This window comes from Bos grunniens, chromosome 15, assembly GCF_055505025.1.
Source record: "Bos grunniens cultivar Pamir isolate PY7600 chromosome 15, Bosgru_T2T1.0, whole genome shotgun sequence".
Taxonomy (NCBI): Eukaryota; Metazoa; Chordata; class Mammalia; order Artiodactyla; family Bovidae; genus Bos; species Bos grunniens.
The window spans coordinates 83,180,700-83,208,564 of NC_141179.1; the positions used below are offsets into that span (position 1 = coordinate 83,180,700).

The window sequence follows — 27,865 nt, forward strand, 5'->3', positions numbered from 1 at the left end:
TAGGGGATCTTCCCAACCCAGGAATCAAACCCGGGTCTCCTGCATTGTAGGCGGATTCTTAACCAACTGAGCTACAAGGGAAGACTTGGCTAGATGTATTCTTGCTCCATTTATAATGAAATGCAGATGACTTACTGCATATGGCCAACAAGGTGTTTAGTCCAAGGGACTATGCAGTGTGTGGTCCTATCAAAGGTAAACACTCTGTCTTCAGGGATGTCAGACAGTTTCAACAACATCCTATCCGCAGAAGCTGAAAGTGAAGTCTCGGTGGCTCAGCAGATTCCTCGAGCACTCCCTGACCATCACAGCTGCCAGGTTGTGGTGGGTTTGCATTGAGCTCGAAGGGCACAGCTTCAAGAGGAGAAGCAATGCTGCAGCTCTGCCATGGACCTAGAGGTCCTGATTCAGCCAACTCTGTTAGTTTTTTAATGAGGGTCAGTGTAAGGTTGAAATGGAAGACCGCCTCCTAAATGGCATCAGGCCAACAATTCCAAACATATGGTTCAGTTGCTATTCCAGTGACCAGTAAACAGAGAATAAAGCATCAGCAGGTAGCTCAAGAAACCAACATGCTTTGGGATTGGCAGGAACCATGTTGGGATGCCATTGGGATGCCATTACAAATGGGCAAAAGTCCATTGGGAGGTAAAAATACAAATGTCACCTAAGAAGCAGGGGGACCTGGGGAAACAAGCCAGGCTTTTTTTTTTTTTTTTTTTTCTTCTGCCAAGCTGTCTTCCTTTCAATTATTTTTTCCTTTGCCTTTTCATGTCCAACTCTTTGCGACCCCATGGATTGCAGCATGCCAGGCTTCCCTGTCCTTCACCAACTCCTAGAGCTTTCTCAAACGCATGTCCATCAAGTCAGCAATGCCATCCAACCATCTCATCCTTTGTCGTCCCCTTCTCCTCCTGCCCTCAATCTTTCCCAGCATCAGGGTCTTTTCCAATGAGTCAACTCTTCGCATGAGGTGGCCAAAGTACTGGAGTTTCAGCTTTAGCATCATTCCTTCCAAAGAAATCCCAGGGCTGATCTCCTTCAGAATGGACTGGTTGGATCTCCTTGCAGTCCAAGGGACTCTCAAGAGTCTTCTCCAACACCACAGTTCAAAAGCATCAATTCTTTGGCGCTCAGCTTTCTTTATAGTCCAACTCTCACATCCATACATGACCACTGGAAAAAACATAACCTGGACTAGACGGACCTTTGTTGGCAAAGTAATGTCTCTGCTTTGTAATATCCTGGTTGGTCATAGCTTTTCTTCCAAGAGCAAGTGTCTTTTAATTTCATGGCTGCATGTCGAGGCTGGCTCAACAAGCCACGGTTTCCCGAAAGTGCAATACAGAGAAAGAATTAGAAAGACACAATAATTGAAAGCAAGGATCAGGAGACCAACACCATTCCTAGGTGAAGGTGCCCAAACTGATCAAGTCAGCTTTACTACATGTTTTCAGGCAGGGGAGTCCGTGCAAGTGAGAACGTGCTCTCAGAAGCATATAGAGCCACAAGGCTGTTAAGATAGGATAGGAATGTAACATAAAGATGAACTAAGAAAGATTTACTTGTACTAATGATTTAAGTTGCTGTCTCAATAACAAAGTTCCAGATGCGAAAAACATTTGACTCAGAGACGCCCGGTCATGGAATAGTCTGATGATGGCTTTCCACCTCCAGGCACACATCCTGCTTTCAAGATGTTTTTCTGTTCCCTTTGGGCTTAATCCAAGGGTCCTATGTCTTGAGGTGTCTGGTCAGCAAGGTTGATAATGCTTTCACAAGCCTTTTCTGGGGTCTGCTTTTTCTGTCTGGTACTTGCTTCCTACATCTCCCCCTTTTTGTTTTTCAGCAAGTGAAATAATTGTAAGAAAGGCTAATTGTTGTTGGTGACATTATTGTCATCTTGCTGTTCTTCTCCAGACTACACAGAAGCAAAAGAAAACGATTAAAATTATAGCACAGGTTAACATAATTCCATGTCCATAGGCCTTGATCTGTTTAAGAGGATTTAGAGAGGATATACCATCGGCAATAGTATCAAGTAAATTAGATCCAGAAATCATATCTAACTTTTTATTAAAAGTTTCTAATATATCATGTTGTAAATCTTGAATATCTAGAGAAATATTTCCTTGATTTAATAAATGTTGTTTGATCTTGTCCTAATTAAACCATGACCAATTGTATTCATGTGCTCTAAAACAAAAAGAGGTGTAATTCCAATCACGTTTTAATCTCAGTTGCTTTTGTAAACTAACCATTTGATCTCTGAATAGTATTACTGTCTGCTGGAGATCAGCCACCTGAGAAGCTAATTTGCCATCTGTTTTTTGTTGAGTGGACTATAAAATGTCAGCATCCTTATGCCATTCTTGTACAAACTGCACTGTTTGAACAGATTGATGTAAACCTACTCCAGCCACTGCTGCAGTGGTAGTGATAGCTATGCTAATGCCTAAAATAGCAGCGATATGCATTCCAATGACTCTTTCAGCATGTTTTAAACCTTTAATAATTTCTTCAAGGGCATACAGTGTAGGACTTTCTTGCCAAGATCTTTGCAAATCTACTGGTATCCAAATGCCCACTCTAGCTTTAAGAATATAAATACTCTGCCAACTGTCATTGAATGGGATAGTATTACTTAAACATGTGTAAAAGGAACACTGTAAACAATCTATAAGCCCTGTATTTTTATCATAATTAGCTGGACAGACCATGAATACAAAAGGAAGTCTAACACAAGCTTGCATATTATGAGTAGAGTTTTTGTAAAAATAAAAGTTGCTTTAGGGTCCAGTGGTTTGGGCTTAGCGCTTTCACTGCTGTGGTCAGGGCTCAATCCCCAGTTGGAGAACTAAGATCCTGCAAGCCATGTGGTGTGGCCCCCTGCCCACCCCCCAAAAAGAGACACTTCATAACTGGCATATACAGGACTCCTGCTGAAGCATCCCTGAAAATATAGCATAAACTAATAATAAAAATGATTTATATACAAGGTTAATGAAATGTTTACTGCCTAAAGGACATTGTCTATCCTGGGTACATGTTAAATATTGTTGAATTAATGGATGCATTTCAAGATATTTCCAGTATTTATACTTTCTGGAGATCTGAGTTTCCATCTAGTATCATTTTCCTTCAGCCTAAAGAAATTCTTTCAGCATTTTGTGTACTGAGCCCTGAGACTTTCTTTTTTCCCTAAATCTTTTTTCCTCTCCATTTTTCAAATTCCATGATTTTGTTGGTCGATTTTCAAATGCACTGTTTTTTTCTGTCATTTTCATTTTGCTGTTTGTCCAGTGAAACTTTTTTAAAATGTTATTTTATTTTTGGCTTCGCTGGGTCTTAGTTGTTGTATGGCAGGCTTTCTCTAGACTCGGCTGTGTTGCTCAGGCTTCTCGTTGTGACGGCTTCTCCTGGTGCAGAGCGTGGGCTCAGTAGTTGCGGCTCATGGGCTCAGCTGCTCTGCAGCATGTGGAATCCTCCCAGAGCAGGAATCAGACCTGTGTCCCCTGTGTTGGCAGGCAGGCTCTCATCCACTGTGCCACCAGGGAAGTCCTGTCCAGTAAATTGTTTAATTTTAGATAGTATATTTTTCAATTGTAGGATATCTGTTGGGTTTTTTTTCTGAATTTTTTAAAAATTGTGGTAAGATATTTATAACATAAAATTTACCATCTCAGTCATTTTTGTGAACCTAGCCACAGTTTCGTGGTGTTAAGTACATTCACTCTGCTGTGTAACCATCACCACTATCCATCTTCAGAAAAACCTGACATCTCAAACTGAATTCTATGCCACTCCACAATAACTTCTCATTCCCCTGGAAGTCACGATTCTTTCTATTCTCTATAAATGTGACTATTCTAAGTACATTTAAGTGGAATCCTGTAATATTTGTCCTTTTCTGTCTGGCTTATTTCACTTAGAATAATGTCTTCACGGTTCACTGATACTGTCACATGTGTCCGAATTTTCTCCCCTTTTTTATTATTATTTTAAAAATACTTACTTATTTGCATCAGGTCTTACTTGCAGCATAAGGGATCTAGTTTCCCGACCAGGGAACGAACCTGGGTCCCCTGCATTGGGAGCTTGGAGTCTTAGCCACTGGACAACTGAGAAAGTCCCTTTTCTTCCCTTACAAGACTGAATAATTTTCCATTGTATGTATCTAGCCCTACTGGAGAAGGCAATGGCACCCCACGCCAGTGCTCTTGCCTGGAAAATCCCATGGACAGAGAAGCCTGGTAGGCTGCAGTCCATGGGGTCGCAAAGAGTCTGACACGACTGAGTGACTTCACTTTCACTTTTCACTTTCATGCACTGGAGAAGGAAATGGCAACCCACTCCACTGTTCTTGCCTGGAGAATCCCAGGGACGGCGGAGCCTGGTGGGCTGCCATCTGTGGGGTTGCACAGAGTTGGACACGACTGAAGTGACTTAGCAGCAGCAGTTAGCAGGGTCATTTAAAATATATTCAGTCTATCGACCATTCCATGCCTCAAGAGTTTTCAAAGCCATAGGTATTTTCCAGATCTCATTATGAATAGGATGGTGAACTAGATGTGGAATGGGAGGGGCAAATCCTACCCCATTCCAAACCAAAGATCCATTACCAAATGTACTGAGTCCCACTGTGCTATATCCAAGGACTGGGGATTTTGGTGTCTTTTAATTTTGGAGTCCCTCTGGGTCCCCAATCAATTATGGGACCTTCAGTAGTATTGATCAATAAATGGCCTTCCACTCCTTTACAATAATTCCATTGCATCCAATCTTCCTTTTCTAAAAACATAAGAGCAGTTGAAAGAAAAAAGGAAGTCTTATCATCTTTAGTAGATTTAACAACAGATAAACATTTTTGATAATCTGTTTTTAAACAGATCTCTCCACGCCTAGAGAATCCCATGGACAGAGGAGCCTGGTAGGCTGCTGTCCATGGGGTCGCACAGAGTCGGACATGATGGAAGCTATTTAGCATGCATGCATGCTTTGGAGAAGGAAATGGCAACCCACTCCGGTATTCCTGCCTGGAGAATCCCAGGGACAGAGGAGCCTGGTGGGCTGCCATCTATGGGATCACACAGAGTCAGACCCAACCGAAGCGACTTAGCAGCAGCAGCTCCATATCCAATGCAAATAGGGGTATTTTCAGACCCAATGGTGTAATTGTTTAATATATATTCTTCTTCTTCTGGTTTATCTGGGAGACTTTGATCATAGGGGCCAGGAAGCCAAGCTGAGTCATTCACAAAAATGGGAACTGTTGAATCTTCCCATGTCTAACACTGCGCTCCCTGATGTAGCTGGGAGCAGGTCATAGACAGATTGTTTTGGGGGGCCTGGGCTGTAAACACAAAAGAACAGTCTTCCAAGCACTCAGATTGTTTTGGGGGCCTCAAGCCAGGCCCCACATTACATTTCGGGAATGTCCCATCTTTATGATATTTAGATGTGTATTGATTTGCCCATTGATTTTCTTTTTTGCGTTTTGGACATAAGCGTGGAGTCTCATTTTCTTGTTTAGCATTTTTTAAATCTTTTTTCTTTCCAATCTCTCTTAATACGTCCAATTTTTCCACATTGATGGCACAGAGTGTCATTTCCTCTTTTCCCTTTAGATAATGCTGGAGCCAATAATTGCATTTTATATGGCTCCAACCCACTACCATGACAAGCCTTTAAATATTCCTTCAAAAGCAGCACCGTGAGTTTTAGTGGCTGAATAGCCTTTTGACATTCTGAATTGGCATTATCATAAGCAAGAATCTATAATAACAAATCTCTCAGTCCTGGCTGAGAAATAGTTTGGGTCAAATTTTGACGTAATAGTGCAATGAAGTCTACATATGTCTCTCCATTAGATTGTTTGAGTAAATGATGGAGTAGCCTGTCCTGGAGGATTGACTTTTTACCATGCTTTTAAGCATATCATTCCTACTTGCTGAGTACTTGATCATCACTCACTTGATGAGTACTTGATCATCAAATTGTAACTGGGCTTGAACTCCAAAATATGCACCAGATCCCATCAATTGTTCTAAAGAAATGTTAACGGGAGGATTAGTGGCTGCATTACTATGAGCTTGCTAACTAGCCTCATCTTGCCACCAGTCCTAAATTGTAAAAATTCCCAAGTAGTTAAACAAGTCCTAGCAACCGTCTCCCTCCCAATCATGAGGGATCAATCTTTCTGCCTGTGACAAACCTTGAATCATCCCCATAGTATAAGGAGAATTAGTTCCATATCGAGTACAAGCCTGTTTGATCTCTTCAATAGTTTTGAAAGATAAAGGGTTATAAATTTAATCCTCCATTTGGGAATTGAGGTCCGGGTGGAACCTGTATCACTATTACAGGAAGAGCTAACGCATTTTCATCACCTTGTGACTGAGCCACACGAACTCCCCTATGAAAGGGAGAGATGGTGTTGGGAATGGTTACTTGTGGCTTTAACATAAAACCATCTTCCCAAGGAGTCTCGGATCAAAAGTAGAAGGCTCACCCAGGGGGGGCAGACGGAGGAGCTGTTCTAGCAAACAAAATTTGTTCATTACTTTTATAACATTTCCCTTTAAAAATTTTTGCTTTTAAAGGTTTTTTCCTCCTCCTCTGAGTCACTATTGTCATATATATGTAACTCTTCTTCTAACTCCGCCTCTATTCACTCGAGAAGCGGAATCATCAATCAGACTCCAAAACCTCCGATTATAGTGTACCCAAAGCCGTGCTAATGAAATTTCCTAAAGACCGCACTGACAAGGCTATTTGTCTCTACTTTGATAAGCTCCGTGCAAGCAACGCATTACTTCTTGCCATTCTTTATACCTTAAAGTTCCTCTAGCCAGATCAAGCCAATAGCAATGTTTTTCATTAGCAGAAAATACAGTCTTTAAAAGCAGACTGAGAGACTTGTACTCCTGAGCTTTTCAACAAAGTCTTTAAGACTTGCATATATTCTGCATGCTTAGAAGGATTTTGCCCCTTTGTTACCCTGATTGACAAATCCACGGGGGTGTACTTACCAAGTACTTGCATTGTCCACCACGCCGGCCGGATTTCCCTGCGTTCTCCGCCGCTCCGCTCGGAGCTGAGCCTCCTAGGCTGGTTTCGCTTTCAGGTTCCTGTTCCCATGCCACTTGTCGAGTCCGGCTCAACAAGCCAGGGTTTTCAGAAAGCACAAAACAGCGAAAGAATGAGAAAGACACAAGAACTGAAAGCGAGGATCAGGAGACCAACACCGCTCCCAGGTGAAAGTGCCCAAACCGATCAGGTCAGCTTTATTACATGTTTTCAGGCAGGGGAGTCCGTGCAAGGGAAAACGCTTTCTCAGAAGCATATGGAGCCACAAGGCTGTTAAGACAGGATAGGAATGTAACATAAAGATGAACTAAGAAAGATTTACTTGTACTAATGATTTAAGTTGTTGTCTCAATAACAAAGTTCCAGATGCGAAAAACATTTGACTCAGAGATGCCCGGTCATGGAATAGTCTGATGATGGCTTTCCACCTCCAGGCACACATCCTGCTTTCAAGATGTTTTTCTGTTCCCTCTGGGCTTAATCCAAGAGTCCTATGTCTTGAGGTGTCTGGTCAGCAAGGTTGATAATGCTTTCACAAGCCTTTCCTGGGGTCTGCTTTTTCTCTCTTGTACTTGCTTCCTACAGTGGCAGTCACCATCTGCAGTGATTTTGGAGCGCAAAAAAAATAAAGTCAGCCACTGTTTCCACTGTTTCCCCATCTATTTGCCATGAAGTGATGGGACCTGATGCCATGATTTTAGTTTTCTGAATGTTGAGTTTTAAGCCAACTTTTTCACTCTCCTCCTTTACTTTCATCAAGAGGCTCTTTAGTTCTTCTTCACTTCCCTGGTGACTCAGACAGTAAAGCGTCTGCCTACAATGTGGGAGACCTGGCTTCAGTCCCTGGGTCGGGAAGATCCCCTGGAGAAGGAAATGGCAACCCACTCCAGTCCTCTTGCCTGGAGAATCCCATGGATGGAGGAGCCTGGTGGGCTACAGTCCATGGAGTCACAAAGAGTCGGACACGACTAAGTGACTTCACTTTCACTCTTTGCCATAAGGGGGGGGGGGGTCATGTGTGTATCTGAGGTTATTGATATTTCTCCTTGCAATCTTGATTCCAGCTTGTGCTTCATCCAGCCCAGCGTTTCACATGATGTACTGCATATAAGTTAAATAAGCAGGGTGACAATATACAGCCTTGACTTACTCCTTTCCCAAATTTGAACAGTCTGTTGTTCCGTGTCCAGTTCTAACTGTTGCTTTGTGACATGCATACAGATTTCTCAGGAGCCAGATAAGGTGGTCTGGTATCCCCATCACTTGAAGAATTTTCCATAGTTTGTTGTGACACACAGCCAAATGCTTTGGTGGAGTCAATAAAGCAGAAGTAGATGTTTTTCTGGAACTCTCTTGCTTTTTTGATGATCCAGTGGATTTTGGCAATTTGACCTCTGGTTCCTCTGCCTCTTTTAAATCCAGCTTGAACATCTGGAATTTCACAGCTCATGTACTGTTGAAACCTGGCTTGGAGAATTTTGAGCATTACTTTGCTAGTGTGTGAGATGAGTGCAATTGTGTGGTAGTTTGAACATTCTTTGGCATTGCCTTTCTTTGGGATTGGAATGAAAACTGACCTTTTCCATCCTGTGGCCACTGCTGAGTTTTCCAAATTTGCTGGCATATTGAGTGCAGCACTTTCACAGAATCATCTTTTAGGATGTGAAGGAGCTCAACTAGAATGCCATCACCTCCCCTAGCTTTGTTCGTAGAGATGCTTCCTAAGACCCACTTGAGTTCGCATCCCAGGATGTCTGGCTCTAGGTAGGTTGATCACACCACCATGGTTATCTGGTACAGTTCTTCTGTGTATTCTTGCCACCTCTTCTTAATATTGTCTGTTTCTGTTAGGTCCATACCATTTCTGTCCTTTATTGTGCCCATCTTTGCATGAAATGTTCCCTTCGTATCTCTAATTTTTTTGAAGAGATCTCTAGTCTTTCCTATTCTGTTGTTTTCCTGTTTCTTTGCATTGATCACCGAGGAAGTCTTTCTTATCTTTTCTTTCTATTCTTCGGAACTTTGCATTCAAATGGGTACATCTTTCTTTTTCTCCTTTGCTTTTCACTTCTCTTCTTTTCACAGCTATTTGTAAGGCCTCCTCAGACAACCATTTTGCCTTTTTGCATTTCTTTTTCTTGGGGATGGTCTTTATCCCTGCCTCCTGTACAATGTCACGAACCTCTGTCCATAGTTCTTCAGGCACCTGTCTTTCAGATCTAATCCCTTGAATCTATTTCTCACTTCCACTGTATAATCATAAGGAATTTGATTTAGGTCATACTTGAATGGTCTAGGGGTTTTCCCTACTTTCTTCAATTTAAGTCAGAATTTGGCAATAAGGCATTCATGATCTGAGCAACAGACAGGTCCCGGTCTTGTTTTTGCTGACTGTATAGAGCTTCTCCATCTTTGGCTGCAAAGAACAGAATCAATTTGATTTTGGTATTGACCATCTGGTGATGTCCATGTGTAGAATCTTCTCTTGTACTGTTGGAAGAGGGTGTTTGCTATGACCAGTGCCTTCTCTTGGCAAAACTGTTAGCCTTTGCCCTACTTCTTTTTGAAGGTCACAAACAAAACCTTGGGTGCACCAGGACCCAGGAGAAAGGAGCAGTGACCCCACAAGAGACTGACCCAGACTTGCTAGTGAGTGTCCAGGAGTCTCCAGCGGAGGCGTGGGTCAGCAGTGGCCTGCTACAGGGTCGGGGGCACTGAGTGCAGCAGTGTACGCATGAGACCTTTTGAAGGAGGTAGCCATTTTCTTCATTGCCTCCACCATAGTTTGGTCTCAGGTCAAACAACAGGGAGGAAACACAGCCCCATCCATCAGTAGAAAATTGAATTAAAGAGTTACTGATTATTATATATGAAACAGATCTCCAGTCCAGATTTGATGCATGAGACAGGGTTCTCAGGGCTGGTGCACTGGGATGACCCTGAGGGATGGGATGGGGAGCGAGGTGGTGGTGGGGGGGGGTGGGTTCAGGATGGGGAACACATGTACACTCATGGCTGATTCATGTCAATGTATGGCAAAACCACTACAATATTGTAAAGTAATTAACCTACAATTAAAATAAATTAATTAATTAAAAAAATATTTACTGAGCATGGCCCCGCCATCAGAACAAGACCCACTTTCCCCCTGTCTCTCCCATCAGGAAGCTTCCATAAGCCTCTTATCCTTTGCCTTTTCACTGCATCTCAAATGCTCTTAGTTAATGGCCAAAGTCATTACCGTCATCCAGTTGAATCTTCTCGGTCTTTACGTCTCTGTTCTTCTTCCACTTTAGTCTGTTACTGCTTGCCATGGGCAGTTCCATGCCCCTTCCTGAGCCTCCCTGGGTGTTCACTATCACGTACTGAATGTGAATTCTTTCATTTCACTCGTCATTCAGTTGGAGTGGATTAGTATCTCTAAGTCAATATGTCAAAAGTAGAATTCAGAGACACACACGCCGGCAGCAACTCCTTCCCTGGATTTCTCACACCAGTTAAGGGAGACTTTATCCTTACTCCATTTACTCAAGTCAAAAGCCCAGAAATCATGACTGAACCCTCTTTTTCTCTTGTTTCTTGAACTCCCTCCATCCGTACACAAAGCATATGGGTTTGTCCTTCAAAATATATACAGGGACTTCCTCCATTTACTCAGTGGACTCTAGGTTTCCACTGAAGGGGGCATGGATCCAATCCCTGGTCAGGTAACTAAGATTCCCCCACCCCTTGAAGTGCAGCCAAAAAAATAAATAAATAAATAAATACATGTAGAATCCAACCAGTATTCACACCTCAATACCAGTCAAGCTGTGCCTCCCACATTGGTGGAAAGTTGGACGAGCCTCCTCCTAATTGCTTTCTTCATCTGCATCCACTCTTGCCCCCTAGAGTTTTTGGTCCACACAGCTGCCAGTGGTTTTTTTTAAAAGTCAGGTTATATCGCACCCTTGTTTCAAACTGTTAGAATAAATCTTCAATTTATAATAAAATCCAGCCCACAAGGTACTTAGTGGTAATGACAAATACATGTGCTCCTTAAGGTATGTTCCTTTCCAGGACAAATTCTCTGTCCCTAGAAATGTCAGGCAACTTCAATAGCACCATTCTCTACTGCTTCCTTTTTACAAGTTTTTAACATCCTCAGGGTCTACAAAGATAAGAGAATCTGTAAGTCCCTTGTGCAATAATTCATTCTCCATCTACGTATGTTACTATCAGTCACCTGTATGCTCTAAGATGATGTAAGGAATAACAGCGATTTGATGAAACTCTCATAGTTTTTCTCTTCTTTTCTTCTAGCTTTTTACAGTAACACTTCTAAAGTTTACTCTCTCCAAATCCCACTGAGTACCTGGAATTTAAGCAGTGATTATAGTTTCTCTGTATATATTTTACATTAAGCCAAGTTAGGAAAAGCTTTCAGTACTATTCCAATATCATCGACTTTTACATAAACATCTATTTCAAACGAGTTGTCACCATCTTCACGTATCAACTGTGTTCTCCCCTTCTCTGACCAGCCTTTCCAAAACAGCACCTAATAGTGAAGGCATCCCCTCCTATTGTTTCTTAAACTGTACGATGTTTTCTCAAGCCCCTGCTTTGGTCGTCAGTTTGGAAACGCCTAGTTCTGGAGCCCTCCCTTGGGACTGGAAAATTCTGCATGTACCCATGCAGGGCCTGGGAACCAGGAGAGCTGGGCTCTTCCTCCTGGCTGGAGGATCCGTGTTGCAACAAGTTCTAAGCTAAGCTGGCTCCTTTGTTAGAGACAGAAACTCGACTGCCTGCTTTGGACCATTTCTGCGCTGGAAGCTGACGAAGCTCACCGCGCCGACGTCCCCACGGGCTGGGTGGGGAGCCTCTCCAGAGCCCAGTCCACAGCCGCCGGCCGCCCGACAGTGGCCGAAGAGCCGTGACGGCCGAGCTCCCTGCGCCGCCGGGCCGCGCTATTGGCCTCGCGGCTCCGGAGGCCAAGCGCTTTGCCCCGCGCTCCGCGCAGCCTTCATGTAACCGGCCCTGCGGGGACGGGTGAGTCCGCCGACTCCGCCCGCTCCTGACAGCAGCGGACGCGGGGGCGGGCTGCATGAAGGGACAGGACGGCTCGAAGCCCGACCCGGAACAAGGACGCGGACTGTGGCAAGAGCGCTGGGTCTCGCGCGAATGGACCGGCTGGAGGCGGTGCCCTCATGACGCGCGAACCGCCCCGCCACCGGGTCCGCTTCCACCCTTTCTGGCCGCCGCTCTCAGTGGCTCGGCCAATCGGCTTCTGCAGGGGGATAACTTTCGCGCGGGAAGAGTTTCCTCCGAGCGCCGTCCTCGCAGCCTGGATCGCGGATCCCTGTCCCGCCATCACCCTCACCGCCGGGGCAGATTCTCCGCTTCTGTGAGCGGCTCCTCTGATCTTGAGGAGGACGTGGAGTTCTTGGGGCGGCGAGGCGCAGGTTTGTCAAGGGCGCCAGTTAGAAGGATCTCAGCCCAGATCCAAGAAAATTTTGGAGGGAGGGGGCATAAGCAGTTTTCTCTTGTGGTAACCCCCTCCCCAGGTTCAAAGGTCAAGAGTTTTACACCTGGAAGGACACTTCCAGATAGCCTAGGGAGCTATTCCAGTTAACGTTTGTGTGCCTTGGGCGTGGAAGGGTGGTGGTGGTGGTTAAAGTTGATTTAATAGTGGAGATTCCCATAACTGCATCCCAAGCGTAGTGAGGATGGGATTCAGGTATCTTCTTCTTCTTTAAAAAAAAAAAAATTCAGAGGGGAGAATTCTCAGGACCAATACAACTTTCAGCCGAGCTCCTTAATTTACAAATGAGGAAACTGAGATTTCTAAAAGGAGTATCACCTCGCGGAGGTTTGGTGGATTGTGGAGGTTCTCTCCTGGCCCCGGGTACTTCTTCCGTTGCTGTTGTGATCAGTTCTCAGCTGAATGCCTCGGAGTGTTCATCTATCCGGACTTCCCTCTGTGCAGGTCTCTCTTTTCTGTGTCTTTTGAACTCCTGCCACCTTGGTCTCTCAGCTGTCTCCTCAAGTCAGGAATGCCAACGGGCCCTGCCTGGCTGCCCCTCGTGGCGCCCTGGCCTGGAATCTCTCAAGGCAGTCAGCTGGAGTCATCACAGGATGCCCTTCATTTGTCACTGCCACGAACTGCATGATGTCTAGTTCCTTGCAAATTCTTGTTCCATCTGTTTAGCTTATTGTCTTCTTTTGCTTTCAGACTGAAGGGCAAGTCAGGTCCCTGTCACTTTGGCCAGATATCCAAGATAATAACCATTTTAATGTTCTTGTCTACTAGTTCTATCATCTGAGTCACTTCTGGATATGTTTCTGTTCATTGACTTCTCTCCTCATTGTGGGTATTATTTTTCTGCTTCTTTTTATGCCTCAGAATTGTACTGGATATCAAACTTTGTCAATTTCACATATATGAGCGCTAGAAATGTTTCTATTCCTATCAGCATTTTTGAGCTTTGTTCTAATTGTGTTAGTGGAAAAGTGTTACGCTTCCAAAGCTTGCTTTTAAATTTTGTCAGGTGGGACCAGAGCAGTCTTTGGTCTATGGCTAATACTTTTGTCAATACCTAATATGTTATGAATTATGAAGTTTTCCAGTTTGACTTCTGGGAACACAAATTATTGTCAGCTGAGCATGAGAAACAGAAACTATTCTCAGCTGAGTGTGGGAAACAGAAACTGTTCTCAGTTGAGTGTGAGAAACAGACCGCTAGTCAGCTGAAATTTCAGGGGTGCCCTGCGGGGAGCCGGTGGGAGGCACTCCGCCTGTGGCAAAGGTCATGAGGAAGGAGGCTTGACATACGCAAAGGTGGGATCAAGCCTCAAGAGTCCCCCTGGAAATCCTTGAGCATCTACCCCCATAACCAGAGCCTGCCTACTTTACTACTTTGTGCCCTCACCTACACCTCTGACTTTACAGGGGGCTGTCCCCCACCACCTCTTTCGGAGAAGGAGTTAACTTAGAGCTCCAGTTAATAAAAACTCCTGGGTGTGACAAGAGTGTTTTAACTTACAAACTCCTCTGAAGGTTCTCTAGCCTACCTGACAGGCTTGTCCAGCCACATGTGATTGCTCACAGCCTCCCAACCGGGAGAGGCACGAGATGCTTTAAACCTTCTAAAAACAGGTTCCTTAGAAAAGTTAGAAAACCATTAGTATAAGTATAGTGGGATGATTAGAAATTGTATTGGTGAAGGGTTTTTCATTTGTTGAGCCAATGTTTACTGCTAAGTCTCCACATCCCTTGCCCTTACACACATTAATGAATATATAGAAGAAATAAGTATTAACCTTTGATATTAATCACAGTAGACCTTAGGCTAAGTAAATTCTTTCCTTAACTAAAACCCACTACACCCTTACCCTATAGGAATGTAACTTTATTTGGGTGGCGTCTGTTTTAAGAATAATCACCCCTGGAAAAATAAGTGTCCTGGTTGACTGACTGCTGTCACAAGGAGAGGGTCATAAATTGTCAGCAGGCCCCCTGGCCAGAAGATGATGTAACACCCCTAAGACCTCTGTATACATTTGTACGAAGCACCTGACTTTGATAAAAGTCAGGACTGCTGACCCCGCGTGACTTTTGCTTAACATCTCAGTGTATAAAAGTAGACCATGGAAAATAAAGAATTGGGATCAGTTCCTTGAAAGACTGGTCTTCCCATGTCTCTCTCTCTCTCTCTCTCTCTCTCTCTCTCTCTCTCACTCTGGCTGAGTCTCCATCTGGAGTGCGGAACCCGCCATGCTTACTAATTATGCCTGGGCTTCTAAGATCCGACCGGGGAGGCCTCAGTGTCTCCTCCCCTTTGGGAGAACGGAAGGACGCCTGCGGCCTATGTAAGTGGTGCAAGCTTCTTGTCTTGAAGTTTTACTGGATTCCCGCGTAAACCAAGCTACTCAGCCTCTTTTCTCCACTGAATTTTCCTACTGAGCTATCCTCATTCTATTACTCTTTACATCTTTAATTAATATCTAATTGAAGCTATTGTATCCTGATCCTCGCCGACGCCATCCCCGCTTCGAACTCCCTGGATCAGCCGGGGCTGGACCCCGGCAGTGCCCACTACAGATCTCTAACACTCTGTGTAGCTGTAGCTCTCTAGTACTCTAGCCCTACAAACTCCAGCCTCCTGGCCCCACCAGGACTCTTAGCTTGTCTTCTCCACTTGGGGAAAGTGCCAGGCTCTGCTTGTGTCTCCCTTCCCTGAGATACAGCCTGGAGATGCTCCCCAGGCAGCAAGGTAGATGTCTGTAGGTCCTACCTCCGATTTCTCTCTCTCTCTCTTGGGGTCAGAGATCACTGTTTTGCCCTGCCTGATAACCAGTGTTTGAAACTTACTATTTCATATATGTTGTGTTTTATTGTTTTAGTCATTAAGGGGTTGGTAAATTCAATCCTGTTTCTCTTTCTTGGCCAGTAGTGGAAGAAAGTCATATTCTCTTGGGACTCATCATGAATTTCATAAAGACTGAAGAGAATACATCATTCAGTGCTACAGGAAATGACCAGAGTACCAGACCTGAAGCATCAAAGGTGTGTGTACTTCTAAACAACTTTGCTGGAATGGCACTCTAACTATAGAACTGTCTTAGGATCCTTGAAGGGGATAAGTGTATAAAGAATGGCAATTATAACCCCTTCTCATGTATTGTTTAAAATATATTTAGGGAGATCATATATATAAGTGTTTGTGTAAAAACAAAATGATAGTATATGAATTAACAAAGCAAAGAATACCTTGTTAAACAGCAAGGTGACAGTATAGACATTCAGTATCATTGGAAATATAGATGGGCAAAAATAATAAGGTAGTTAATATGTACTGAGAAATTACTGAGTACTTGGAATTAGGCTTGTCACTTCCTGTGGATTATCTCCTTTAACATTTAATAAAACTCTTTGCAATAGAAATTATCATCCCTAAATAGAGAAACTGACCCTCACTTTTCTTAAAATTGCAAAAGTAATGGACTTCAGAGCAAGGATTTTAACCCAGGCAATCAGACTTCAGAACGCAATTTTGGACCAACACGCGGTTGTACTCAAAGTACGCAAAATAGTAATACTAAATCAAAATATAAACAACTGCTTTTAGAGTGCAGAGAAAAGAGTGTTTAATTGAGACTCAAGAAATTAAAGTTATGTCATGTGAGAAATATCTTAAAGAATGGCCACAATTTCACAAGGTAGGTGGATCAAGTATAAGGGAATAGTCTGGGTAAAGTCATGTACACAGGCAAACCTATTTGAGGAATCGTATAGCTAGATTTGATGGTATGTATGTAAGGAGAATTCAAGAACATAGTAGGCAAGTAATACTGGGAATACGATTTAGTATAAGATCACAGTAGACTATATCAGTAAAAACATTTTGTCAGGGGAAAATCATCTAACTTTGAAATAACAAAAATGATTCATTGGATTAAAGGTAAATGAAATTTAAAATTAATTTTCTTTTGCACTAACCACATTTCAAGTGCTCAGAAGCCATATGTGGCTCATGGCTGCCATATTGAACAAAGCAGATATAGAAAATTTCCATCATTGCAGAAAGTTGCAAACTGCTACTCTAGGTTAAGGAACTCTGTCCTTCTCAAAGTGTGGTCTGTATACTAGCAGTATTGATGCCACCTAATAGCTTCTTCCCCATGTCCAAGGTAAGAGAAACCCAGGTAAAACAGTAGGTGCTGTGAGAGGCATCAGAGGGCAGACACACAAACCACAGGAAACTAGCCAATCTAATCACGCAGACCACAGCCTTGTTTAACTCAATGAAACTAAGCCATGCTGTGTGGGTCCACCCAAGACGGGCGGGTCATGGTGGAGAGGTCTGACAGAATGTGGTCCACTGGAGAAGGGAATGGCAAACCACTTCAGTATTCTTGCCTTGAGAACCCCATGAACAGTATGAAAAGGCAAAATGATAGGATACTGAAAGAGGAACTCCCCAGGCCGGTAGGTGCCCAATATGCTACTGGAGATCAGTGGAGAAATAACTCCAGAAAGAATGAAGGGATGGAGCCAAAGCAAAAACAATACTCAGTTGTGGATGTGACTGGTGATAGAAGCAAGGTCCGATGCTGTAAAGAGCAATATTGCATAGGAACCTGGAATGTTAGGTCCATGAATCAAGGCAAATTGGAAGTGGTCAAACAGGAAATGGCAAGAGTGAACGTCGACATTCTAGGAATCAGCTAACTAATGGACTGGAATGGGTGAATTTAACTCAGATGACCATTATACGTACTACTGTGGGCAGGAATCCCTTGGAAGAAATGGAGTAGCCATCATGGTCAGCAAAAGAGTCCGAAATGCAGTACTTGGATGCAATCTCAGAAATGATCTCTGTTTGTTTCCAAGGCAAACCATTCAATATCATAGTAATCCAAGACTATGCCCCAACCAGTAATGCTGAAGAAGCTGAAGTTGAATGGTGCTATGAAGACCTACAAGACCTTTTAGAACTAACAACCAAAAAAGATTTCCTTTTCATTATAGCAGACTGGAATGCAAAAGTAGGAAGTCAAGAAACACCTGGGGTAACAGGCAAATTTGGGCTTGGAATATGGAGTGAAGCAGGGCAAAGGCTAATAGAGTTTTGCCAAGAGAACACACTGGTCATAGCAAACACCCTCTTCCAACAACACAAGAGAAGACTCTACACATGGACATCACCAGATGGTCAACACCAAAATCAGATTGATTATATTCTTTGCAGCCAAAGATGGAGAAGCTCTATGCAGTCAGCAAAAACAAGACCGGGGGCTGACTGTGGCTCAGGTCATGAACTCCTTATTGGCAAATTCAGACTTAAATTGAAGAAAGTTAGGGAAAACCACTAGACCATTCAAGTATGACCTAAATCAAATTCCTTATGATTATACAGTGGAAGTGAGAAATCAATTTAAGGGACTAGATCTGATAGAGTGCCTGATGAACTATGGACGGAGGTTCATAACCTTGTACAGGAGACAGAGATCAAGACCATCCCCATGGAAAAGAAATGCAAAAAAGCAAAATGGCTGTCTGAGGAGGCCTTACAAATAGCTGTGAAAAGCAAAGGAGAAAAGGAAAGATATAAGCATCTGAATGCAGAGTTCCAAAGAATAGCAAGGAGAGATAAGAAAGTCTTCCTCAGCGATCAATGCAAAGAAATAGAGGGAAACAACAGAATGAGAAAGACTAGAGATCTCTTCAAGAAAATTAGAAATACCAAGGGAACATTTCATGCAAAGATGGGCTCAATAAAGGACAGAAATGATATGGACCTAACAGAAGCAGAAGATATTAAGAAGAGGTGGCAAGAAGACACAGAAGAACTGTACAAAAAAGATCTTCATGACCGAGATAATCATGATGGTATGATCACTCACCTAGAGCCAGACATCCTGGAATGTGAAGTCAAGTGGGCCTTAGAAAGCATCACTATGAACAAAGCTAGTGGAGGTGATGGAATTCCAGTTGAGCTATTTCAAATCCTGAAAGAGGATGCTGTGAAAATGCTGCACTCAATATGCCAGCAAATTTGGAAAACTCAGCAGTGGCCACAGGACTGGAAAAAGTCAGTTTTCATTCCAATCCCAAAGAAAGGCAATGCCAAAGAATGCTCAAACTACTGCACAATTGCACTCATCTCACATGCTAGTAAAGTAATGCTCAAAATTCTCCAAGCCAGGCTTCAGCAATACATGAACCATGAACTTCCAGATGTTCAAGCTGGTTTTAGAAAAGGCAGAGGAACCAGAGATGAAATTGCCAACATCTGCTGGATCATGGAAAAAGCAAGAGAGTTCCAGAAGAACATCTACTTCTGTTTTATTGACTATGCCAAAGCCTTTGACTGTGTGGATCACAATAAACTGTGGAGAATTCTGAAAGAGATGTGAATACCAGAACACTTGATCCGCCTCTTGAGAAATTTGTATGCAGGTCAGGAAGCAACAGTTAGAACTGGACATGGAACAACAGACTGGTTCCAAATAGGAAAAGGAGTACGTCAAGGCTGTATATTGTCACCTTGCTTATTTAAATTATATGCAGAGTACATCATAAGAAATGCTGGACTGGAAGAAACACAAGCTGGAATCAAGATTCCCGGGAGAAATATCAATAACCTCAGATATGCAGATGACACCACCCTTATGGCAGAAAGTGAAGAGAAACTCAAAAGCCTCTTGATGAAAGTGAAAGTGGAGAGTAAAAAAGTTGGCTTAAAGCTCAACATTGAGAAAACGAAGATCATGGCATCCAGTCCCACCACTTCATGGGAAATAGATGGGGAAACAGTGGAAACAGTGTCAGACTTTATTTTTCTGGGCTCCAAAATCACTGCAGATGGTGGTTGCAGTCATGAAGTTAAAAGACGCTTATTCCTTGGAAGGAAAGTTATGACCAACCTAGATAGCATATTGAAAAGCAGAGACATTACTTTTCCAACAAAGGTCCATCTAGTCAAGGCTATGGTTTTTCCTCTGGTCATTTATGGATGTGAGAGTTGGACTGTGAAGAAAGCTGAGTGCCGAAGAATTGATGCTTTTGAACTGTGGTGTTGGAGAAGACTCTGGAGAGTCCCTTGGACTGCAAGGAGATCCAACGAGTCCATTCTGAAGGAGACCTGTCCTGGGTGTTCTTTGGAAGGACTGATGCTAAAGCTGAAACTCCAGTACTTTGGCCACCTCATGTGAAGAGTTGACTCATTGGAAGAGACTTTGATGCTGGGAGGGATTGGTGGCAGAAGGAGAACGGGACGACAGAGGATGAGATGGCTGGATGGCATCACCGACTTGATGGACTTGAGTTTGAGTGAACTCCAAGAGTTGGTGATGGACAGAGAGGCCTGGTGTCCTGCAGTTCATGGGGTCTCAAAGAGTCGGACACGACTGAGTGACTGAACTGAACTGAACTGATACGAAAAGCAATCCACAAACTTAGAAAGTGAAAGAAAGTGAGTCGTGTCCTACTCTTTGTGACCCTAAGGGCTGTAGCTTGCCAGGCACTTCTGTCCATGAGATTTCCCAGGCAAGAATACTGGAGTGGGTTGCTATTTCCTTCTCCAGGGGATCTTCCCAATCCAAGAATCCAACCTGGGTCTCCTGCTCTGCAGGCAGATTCTTTACCATCTGAGCCACCTGGGAAGTCCACAAACTCAGAGAATACATTTTTAATACATATGATGAATAAATAATATGTGTCCAGGATATACAAAGTACTTTCAATAATGAAAAATAATCCAATAGAAAGATGGGTAAAAGACATGAACAGGCAGAAGTTATTAAACTTATTAAACTACCAATAAGATGCCATTTCAGGGGAGGGATAAATTGGGAGATTTGGAGTGACATATGCACACTACTATATATAAAGTTGGGCTTCCCTGGTGGCTCAGACAGTAAAGAATATGCCTGCAGTTCAGGAGACCCGGGTTCAATCCCTGGATTGGGAAGATCCCCTGGCAGAGGGCATGGCAACACACTCCAGTATTCTTGCCTGGAGAATCCCCTTGGACAGAGGGGCTTGGTGGGCTACAGTCCATGGCATTGCAAAGAGTCGGATTTGACTAAGCGACTAAGCACATATATAAAGTAGATAACTAATAATAGCCTGCTGTATACATGGGGAATTATACTCAGTGCTGTGTAATGGTCTATATGGGAAAAGAATCTTAACAAAAAGAGCGGATATATATGTATGTATACATGATGGAATTCCAGTTGAGCTATTTCAGATCCTGAAAGATGATGCTGTGAAAGTGCTGCACTCAATATGCCAGCAAATTTGGAAAACTCAGCAGTGGCCACAGGACTGGAAAAGGTCAGTTTTCATTCCAATCCCAAAGAAAGGCAATGCCAAAGAATGCTCAAACTACTGTACAATTGCACTCACCTTACATGCTAGTAAAGTAATACTCAAAATTCTCCAAGCCAGGCTTTAGCAATACGTGATCCGTGAACTTTCAGTTGTTCAAGCTGGTTTTAGAAAAGGCAGAGGAACCAGAGACCAAATTGCCAACATCTGCTGGATCATCGAAAAAGGAAGAGAGTTCCAGAAAAACATCTATTTCTGCTTTATTGACTATCCCAAAGCCTTTGACTGTGTGGATCACAATAAACTGTGGAAAATTCTGAAAGAGATGTGAATACTAGAACATCTGACCTGCCTCTTGAGAAATTTGTATGCAGGTCAGGAAGCAACAGTTAGAACTGGACATGGAACAACAGACTGGTTCCAAATAGGAAAAGGAGTTCGTCAAGGCTGTATATTGTCACCCTGCTTATTTAACTTACATGCAGAGTACATCATGAGAAATGCTGGGCTGGAAGAAGCACAAGCTGGAATCAAGATTGCCGGGAGAAATATCAATAACCTCAGATATGCAGATGACACCACCCTTATGGCAGAAAGTGAAGAGGAACTAAAAAGCCTCTTGATGAAGGTGAAAGAGGAGAGTAAAAAAGTTGGCTTAAAACTCAACATTCAGAAAACAAAGATCACGGCATCTGGTCCCATCACTTCATGGGAAATAGATGGGGAAACAGTGGAAACAGTGTCAGACTTTATTTTTCTGGGCTCCAAAATCACTGCAGATGGTGACTGCAGCCATGAAATTAAAAGACGCTTACTCCTTGGAAGGACAGATATGACCAATCTAGATAGCATATTGAAAAGCAGAGACATTACTTTTCCAACAAAGGTCCGTCTAGTCAAGGCTATGGTTTTTCCAGTGGTCATTTATGGATGTGAGAGTTGGACTGTGAAGAAAGCTGAGCGCCGAAGAATTGATGCTTTTGAACTGTGGTGTTGGAGAGGACTCTGGAGAGTCCCTTGGACTGGAAGGAGATCCAACCAGTCCATTCTGAAGAAGATCAGCCCTGGGATTTCTTTGGAAGGAATGATGCTAAAGCTGAAACTCCAGTACTTTGGCCACCTCATGCGAAGAGCTGACTCATTGGAAAAGACTCTGATGCTGGGAGGGATTGGGGGCAGGAGGAGAAGGGGACAACAGAGGATGAGATGGCTGGATGGCATCACTGACTCGATGGACATGAGTGTGAGTGAACTCTGGGAGTTGGTGATGGACAGGGAGGCCTGGCGTGCTGATTCATGGGGTCGCAAAGAGTCGGACACGACTGAGCGACTGAACTGAACTGATACGTGATTAGCTTTGCTGTACCCCTGAAATTAACACAACATTGCAAATCAACTATACCCTAGTGAAAATTTGTTTGAAAGATGTCATTTCACATTCACAAGATTGGCAAACTTTAACAGTTGGGCAGTACCATGTTTTAATAAGGATGTGGAGGCAGTGAGAACTCCCATTTCCCACTGGTAGAGGTGTAAAGTGGTACAACCATTTAGTAAATCATTTGACAGTATTTAATAATGGTGAGTATGTGTATTCCAGATGTTGAGCAATTCAGCTCCTAATCTATTCCCAAGAGACACTCTTGCACGTGTGCACCAGGAAACATATTAATAGATATTCACAGCAGAACTGTACTACTGTAGTTGGTAGAAAAAAAAAAAAAAACTAGAAATAACTGAAATGCACATAACCAGTTAATTTCTTCAGTGGATTCTATTTAACTGTGAAAGTGAATTTAAAGCTCCATCAACTGGAAAGAACGTCAAAAAAATAGTGAAACAAATCGCAGAAGACATATTCATGTATGTGAGACAGCAAAAGAGACACAGATGTATTGATCAGTCTTTCGGACTCTGTGGGAGAGGGTGAGGGTGGGATGGTATGGGAGAATGGCATTGAAACATGTAAATTATCATATGTGAAATGAACCACCAGTCGAGGTTCAATGCATGATCCAGGGTGCTTGGGGCTGGTGCACTGGGATGACCCAGAGAGAAGGGATGGGGAGGGAGGTGGGAGGGGCGTTCAGGATGGGGAACTCATGTACACCCATGGCAGATTCAAGTCAATGTATGGCAAAACCAATACAATATGGTAAAGTAAAATAAGTAAATAAAACTAAAAAAAAAAAAAAGAAGACACATTCAAAAGATGCATTTATGCAAAAATCAAAAACAGACAAAGCTAAAGACTATGCTACTTATATGTGTGTGTTAGTTGCTCAGTCCTATCCAACTCTGCGACCCCATGAACTGTATCCCACCAGGCTCCTCTATCCATGGAATTCTCTAGGCAGGAATACTGAAGTGAGTTGCCATTTCCTTCTCCAGGGTATCTTCCCAACCCAGGGATTGAACCCTTGTCTCCTGCATTGCAGGCAGTTCCTTTGCCATCTGAGCCACTATACGTATATGTCCCTAAAGAATCTGTTGCCAGCAGATTATCAAAATACTTTTTCCTAGGCGATTTCCAACTGATTGTATAATATGTTTTTAATATGGATTTGTATATCTGTCCAATCCTGTGATTCATTAATCATGTTAGTATCTTTCCTTAGTGCTGTTGATACCATGTACAGAATAAACTGGACAGTAAATATTTCACAGGAATTTTTTAAAAGGTGGTACTTCAAATGTCCAAGTGATATGTTAAACCAGCTTTGTTAGTAAGTAAATACATATAAATGTAAAAAAAAAAGTCAAGCTATATCTCCCAGTTACCAAACCTTTAAAATGGTAGTACTCAAATCCTTTTGAAGAATTAACCATAATACTGATTTCCTTGGGCAATAAGGAAAGAACGGGGAGGGGGAATTGATGTGACCTTCCGAGAAAGCAGTTTGGCAGTGTACGTGGTGAAGTACATTTATAATCTATTTCCGCTGCTGGGAATCTAGCATAGGAAAATATTTTAAGACTTTAGACAAAACGTTTTGTGTATAGAAAAGTTTGTCATATTTAGAATAGTAAAAAAATTAGAAATAATCTAAATAGCCAGCAACAGAAGAATGGATTAGAAACTATTGTACAGTGAACTATCATATAGCCCTTCAAATTATGTTTTCAAAGGTTGTTTAATGATATGCAAAAGCACTGACAGACTGCTTAGTGAAACATGAACTCATATGCAGCATGGTATATTTTGATTTTATAATTCAAAAGGCATGGAACATTATTATTAAAGGTGATCCTTACTAAATTTTTAATCTTTCCTTTTCTAAGGATACTGTCATAGAGGAGGCATGTCCTGGCACACCTGTTGATCAGTCTCTGTCTGACATACGAGAACATAACAGCACCATTAAAGTTAAAAGTGAAGTCATTGAGCAGGAAACATCCTCTGAACGACAGAACCCACACGTGAGCACCAGTGAGAAATGTCTTTTCACCTTTAGTTTGAATGAACGCCTCAGGAAGTTAGACCATAGTGTGTTTACAGCATTTGGTGGGCCCAATGAGAATATCTATTCAGTTCTGAGTGCTGATGACCATTTCAGTGAAAGGATGAAGAAACATGTAAAGAAGAACATCATTGTTTATGAAGAAGAAACAATAAAAGCGTATATAAATTTAGGAATGCCTCTCAGATGCCTACCTAGTGGTTCCCATTTGAAAATAACATTTGGTCAAAGAAGGAGTAACCAGAAAGATGATCAGGTATTACGCCCATGTAAAAATCCAGACACTGAATGCATTCTTTTTCACGTTGTTGCTATTGGGAAGACCAAAAAGAAGATTGTTAAGATTAATGAACTTCATGAACGAGGAACTACACTTTGTGTCTATGCCTTGAAAGGTGAGACTATCAAAGAAGCCCTTTGCAATGATGGCCGATTTCTCTCAAATCTAGACACACTTGAATGGACACTAAGAGATCACAAAAACGTTTATGGAAAACAGTCCATTGTGGATATAGTATCTGGAAAAGTCTTAGAATTGGAAATTCTTAAAAAACTGTCTATCAAGAAATGTACCCATAGAAAAATTAAACCAGAAGATGAAAATGCCACTGCAGATATCAGTCTGCAGGCTTTAACACAGTCTAAGAGCAAAGCCCATGAACCAGAGAAAGATGGAGAAACTGAAGATGTAGAACACAACAGAGAAAAAATTCTCCCATGTGAGAGTCTAGGGCTTGATATTAAACATAAGACACGCCGGTCCATTTCCGAAATTAAACGTTATTACAATAATAATCTCTACAAAAGACTTCGGAGAAAAATCACACGAGTTAGGCGAAGGCCCTCTCTAGGTAGGCAATATGCTATTCTGGCAATCCAAAGGGAGACAACTAATCTCTGGGTAAAGAATTTACAAATATTGAATAAAGTTATGATGCATCAGTATCCAAATTTTAATAAAGAAGCACTTCGGATACAAAAGTATTTTCAGGAAGAACGGGAGAGAATGAAACTGACAACGTCTAAACAATTCAGCATGTATAAACATTACTTTGGAAAAGTGACTGAAAATTCTGTTTCAGTTGCAATCTGTGAACGTCTTGTTCATCTTAGTAAGTCAGTTGGATTCATGAAATGGGACAATAATGGAAACACAGGCAATGCTACTTGCTTTGTTTTCAACGATGGTTTTATTTTCACCTGTAGACATGTTTTACACCTCATCGTGGGAGAAGGTACAGATCGAAAGTCATGGCCAGATATAATAAGCACATGTGCAAAGGTTACTTTTGCTTATAAAGAGTTCTGCCCTAACGATGTTGATTGGCTTTCCTTTGAGCCATGGTTTATGGTGTCTGGTGAAACTCTAGATTATGCCATTTTAAAACTGAGTGAAAATGGAAATGGATTTCCTCCAGGTCTGTCAAAACTGATTTTTCGTCAACCATCTGATGGTTTACTTTATTTAATTGGTCACCCAGAAGGCCAGATCAAGAAAATAGATGGTTGTTCTGTGATTTCTCTAGAGCAACGGTTAGAGAGGTACAAAGAACATTATTCAGATGGGGTAGTACCAGGATCCTGTTCAGACATTTATAATGCTTTCCCTATGTTTACCCAGAGAAGTTTCTTGTCAGAGGTGTGGAGCACTAACACACTTAGTTATGATACTTATTTTTCTAGTGGGTCTTCTGGCTCCCCAGTGTTTAATGCATCTGGCAAGTTGGTTGCTATGCACAGCTTTGGGCATTTTTATAGCCGTGTAAATAAGGCTTATGCCCTTATTGAATTTGGCTATTCTATGGAATCTATTCTTTGTGATATTAAACAGAAAGATGAGAACTTGTACAAATTATTACAAGAAGAGAAAAATGAGAGCCACAATGAAGAGAAAGATAACAAACAAGAACTGTCACTTCAAGAAAGTCAGATTGAATCCATGCAATATTAGGAAAAGGATGCTGCTTTCAAAAACACATGCCAATGATTTAAAGTATTGGGATGGCCACAAGTTGGTTTGTTTTTTTTTTTTTTCTGTATGATGGCTCTAGTAGTTCTTAGTTTTCTTAAACTTCATTTGAAACAATTTCATTATATTGTATTCATATTGTGACAGCTGTTGTATCAGCAGGCATTTTAAAAAAACATCAAAATTAGTGAATTTTTGTGTAGCCATTTTAATATTGAAGATAGAAGAAAACATTGTTGGCATATTATGCTTTATTATTTCAAGTAAGGTTAAAACTATTGAAATTAAAAGATTTGTGCAGTGTATGGAGTGGTTTGCTAATTTGTGTGCTGGAGATTTCTCACTGGACAATGCTCCATGATCTAATAGACAAATTGATGTTAATAGTGATCCAATCTAGACATTAACTGAGAGCAATCAGTGTTATATCACGCAGGAGATAGCTGACATACTCAAAATATCTGAATCAAGCATTGAAAATCATTTGCACCAGCTTGGTTATGTTCATCACTTTGATGTTTGGGTTCCACATAAGTTAAGCGAGAAAAACCTTGACTGCATTTCCATATGGAATTCTCTACTGACACCTAACAAAAACTTTCCATTAAAACAAATTGTAATGGGTGGTGAAAAGTGGATACTGTACAATAGTATGGAATGGAAGAGATCGTGGAGCAAGTGAAATGAACTGCCACCAACCCCACCAAAGGCCAGTCTCTGTCCTAAGAAGTAATGTGTGTGTATGGTGGGACTGGAAGGGTGTCCTCTATTATGAGCTTCTTCTGGAAAACCAAATGATTAATTCCAATAAGTACTGCTCTGAATTAGGCCACCTGAAGGCAGCACTTGCACGAAGTATCCGGAATTAGTCAACAGACAGTGCATCCTCTTACATCAGGATGACACAGACTGCATGTTTCTTTGATAAACAGGCAAAAATTGTTACAGTCTAGCTGAGAAGTTCTGATTCATCCACCATCTTCATCAGACACTGCAACTTCAGATGTTCATTTGTTTTGGTCTTTACAGAGTTCTCTTAATGGAAAAAATTCAATTCCCTGGAAAACTATAAAAGACATCTGGAACAGTTCTTTGATCAAAAAGATGAAAATATTATAAAATTGCCTGAAAAATGGCAAAAGGCAGTAAATACATTATTCAGTAAAGTTCTTGGTGAAAATGAAAAAAAAAAAAAAACTTTTTGGCCAACTCAACATTTGGGGCTGTTTCTTTAAAGTATAATGAATATAATTTCTCAATTAGAAAAAAACTTTAAGAGAATCATGTGGATGTACAAAACACATATTAGAGCTCAAATGAGCATTGATTTTCTTTTCTCTCATTGGCTTTTTTTCTTTTCAGCAATCTAAAGCATCACTTTAAATACTTCAGTTCGGTGGTGCAGTACTTACTGGATGTGAGGTAGACCACAGGATGTATTGTACAACACAGGAAATACAGCCAATATTTTATGACTGTAAATGGAGTGTAACCTTTAAAATTGTATAAAATTTTTTAAAACTATAA

At 41.9% G+C, this 27,865-nt stretch overlaps 1 protein-coding gene and 1 long non-coding RNA gene across 6 annotated transcripts; one reads left to right on the top strand and one right to left on the bottom strand.

Annotated features, from left to right (window-relative positions):
- Positions 1 to 1,373: 1,373 nt before the first annotated feature.
- Positions 1,374 to 9,093, bottom strand: LOC147358848 (uncharacterized). Its single transcript, XR_015141716.1, has 2 exons — positions 7,032 to 9,093; positions 1,374 to 3,561 (listed from the first exon to the last, which is right to left on the bottom strand). It is a non-coding gene; the product is annotated as an uncharacterized LOC147358848 (long non-coding RNA).
- On the top strand, positions 7,256 to 27,865 carry FAM111B (FAM111 trypsin like peptidase B). 5 transcript variants are annotated; one of them, XM_086338798.1, is made up of 3 exons: positions 7,256 to 7,279; positions 15,525 to 15,637; positions 24,191 to 27,865. In XM_086338798.1, the coding sequence occupies exons 2-3, from the start codon at positions 15,557 to 15,559 to the stop codon at positions 26,318 to 26,320; spliced, it is 2,211 nt and encodes a 736-aa protein (XP_086194924.1). In that variant the 5' UTR covers positions 7,256 to 7,279; positions 15,525 to 15,556; the 3' UTR covers positions 26,321 to 27,865. The 5 variants fall into 5 exon arrangements, with proteins under 5 accessions (XP_086194924.1, XP_086194919.1, XP_086194920.1 ...); XM_086338793.1 differs by lacking the exon at positions 7,256 to 7,279 and adding an exon at positions 9,580 to 12,533 and having other exon boundaries at positions 15,522 to 15,637; XM_086338794.1 differs by lacking the exon at positions 7,256 to 7,279 and adding an exon at positions 9,580 to 12,533.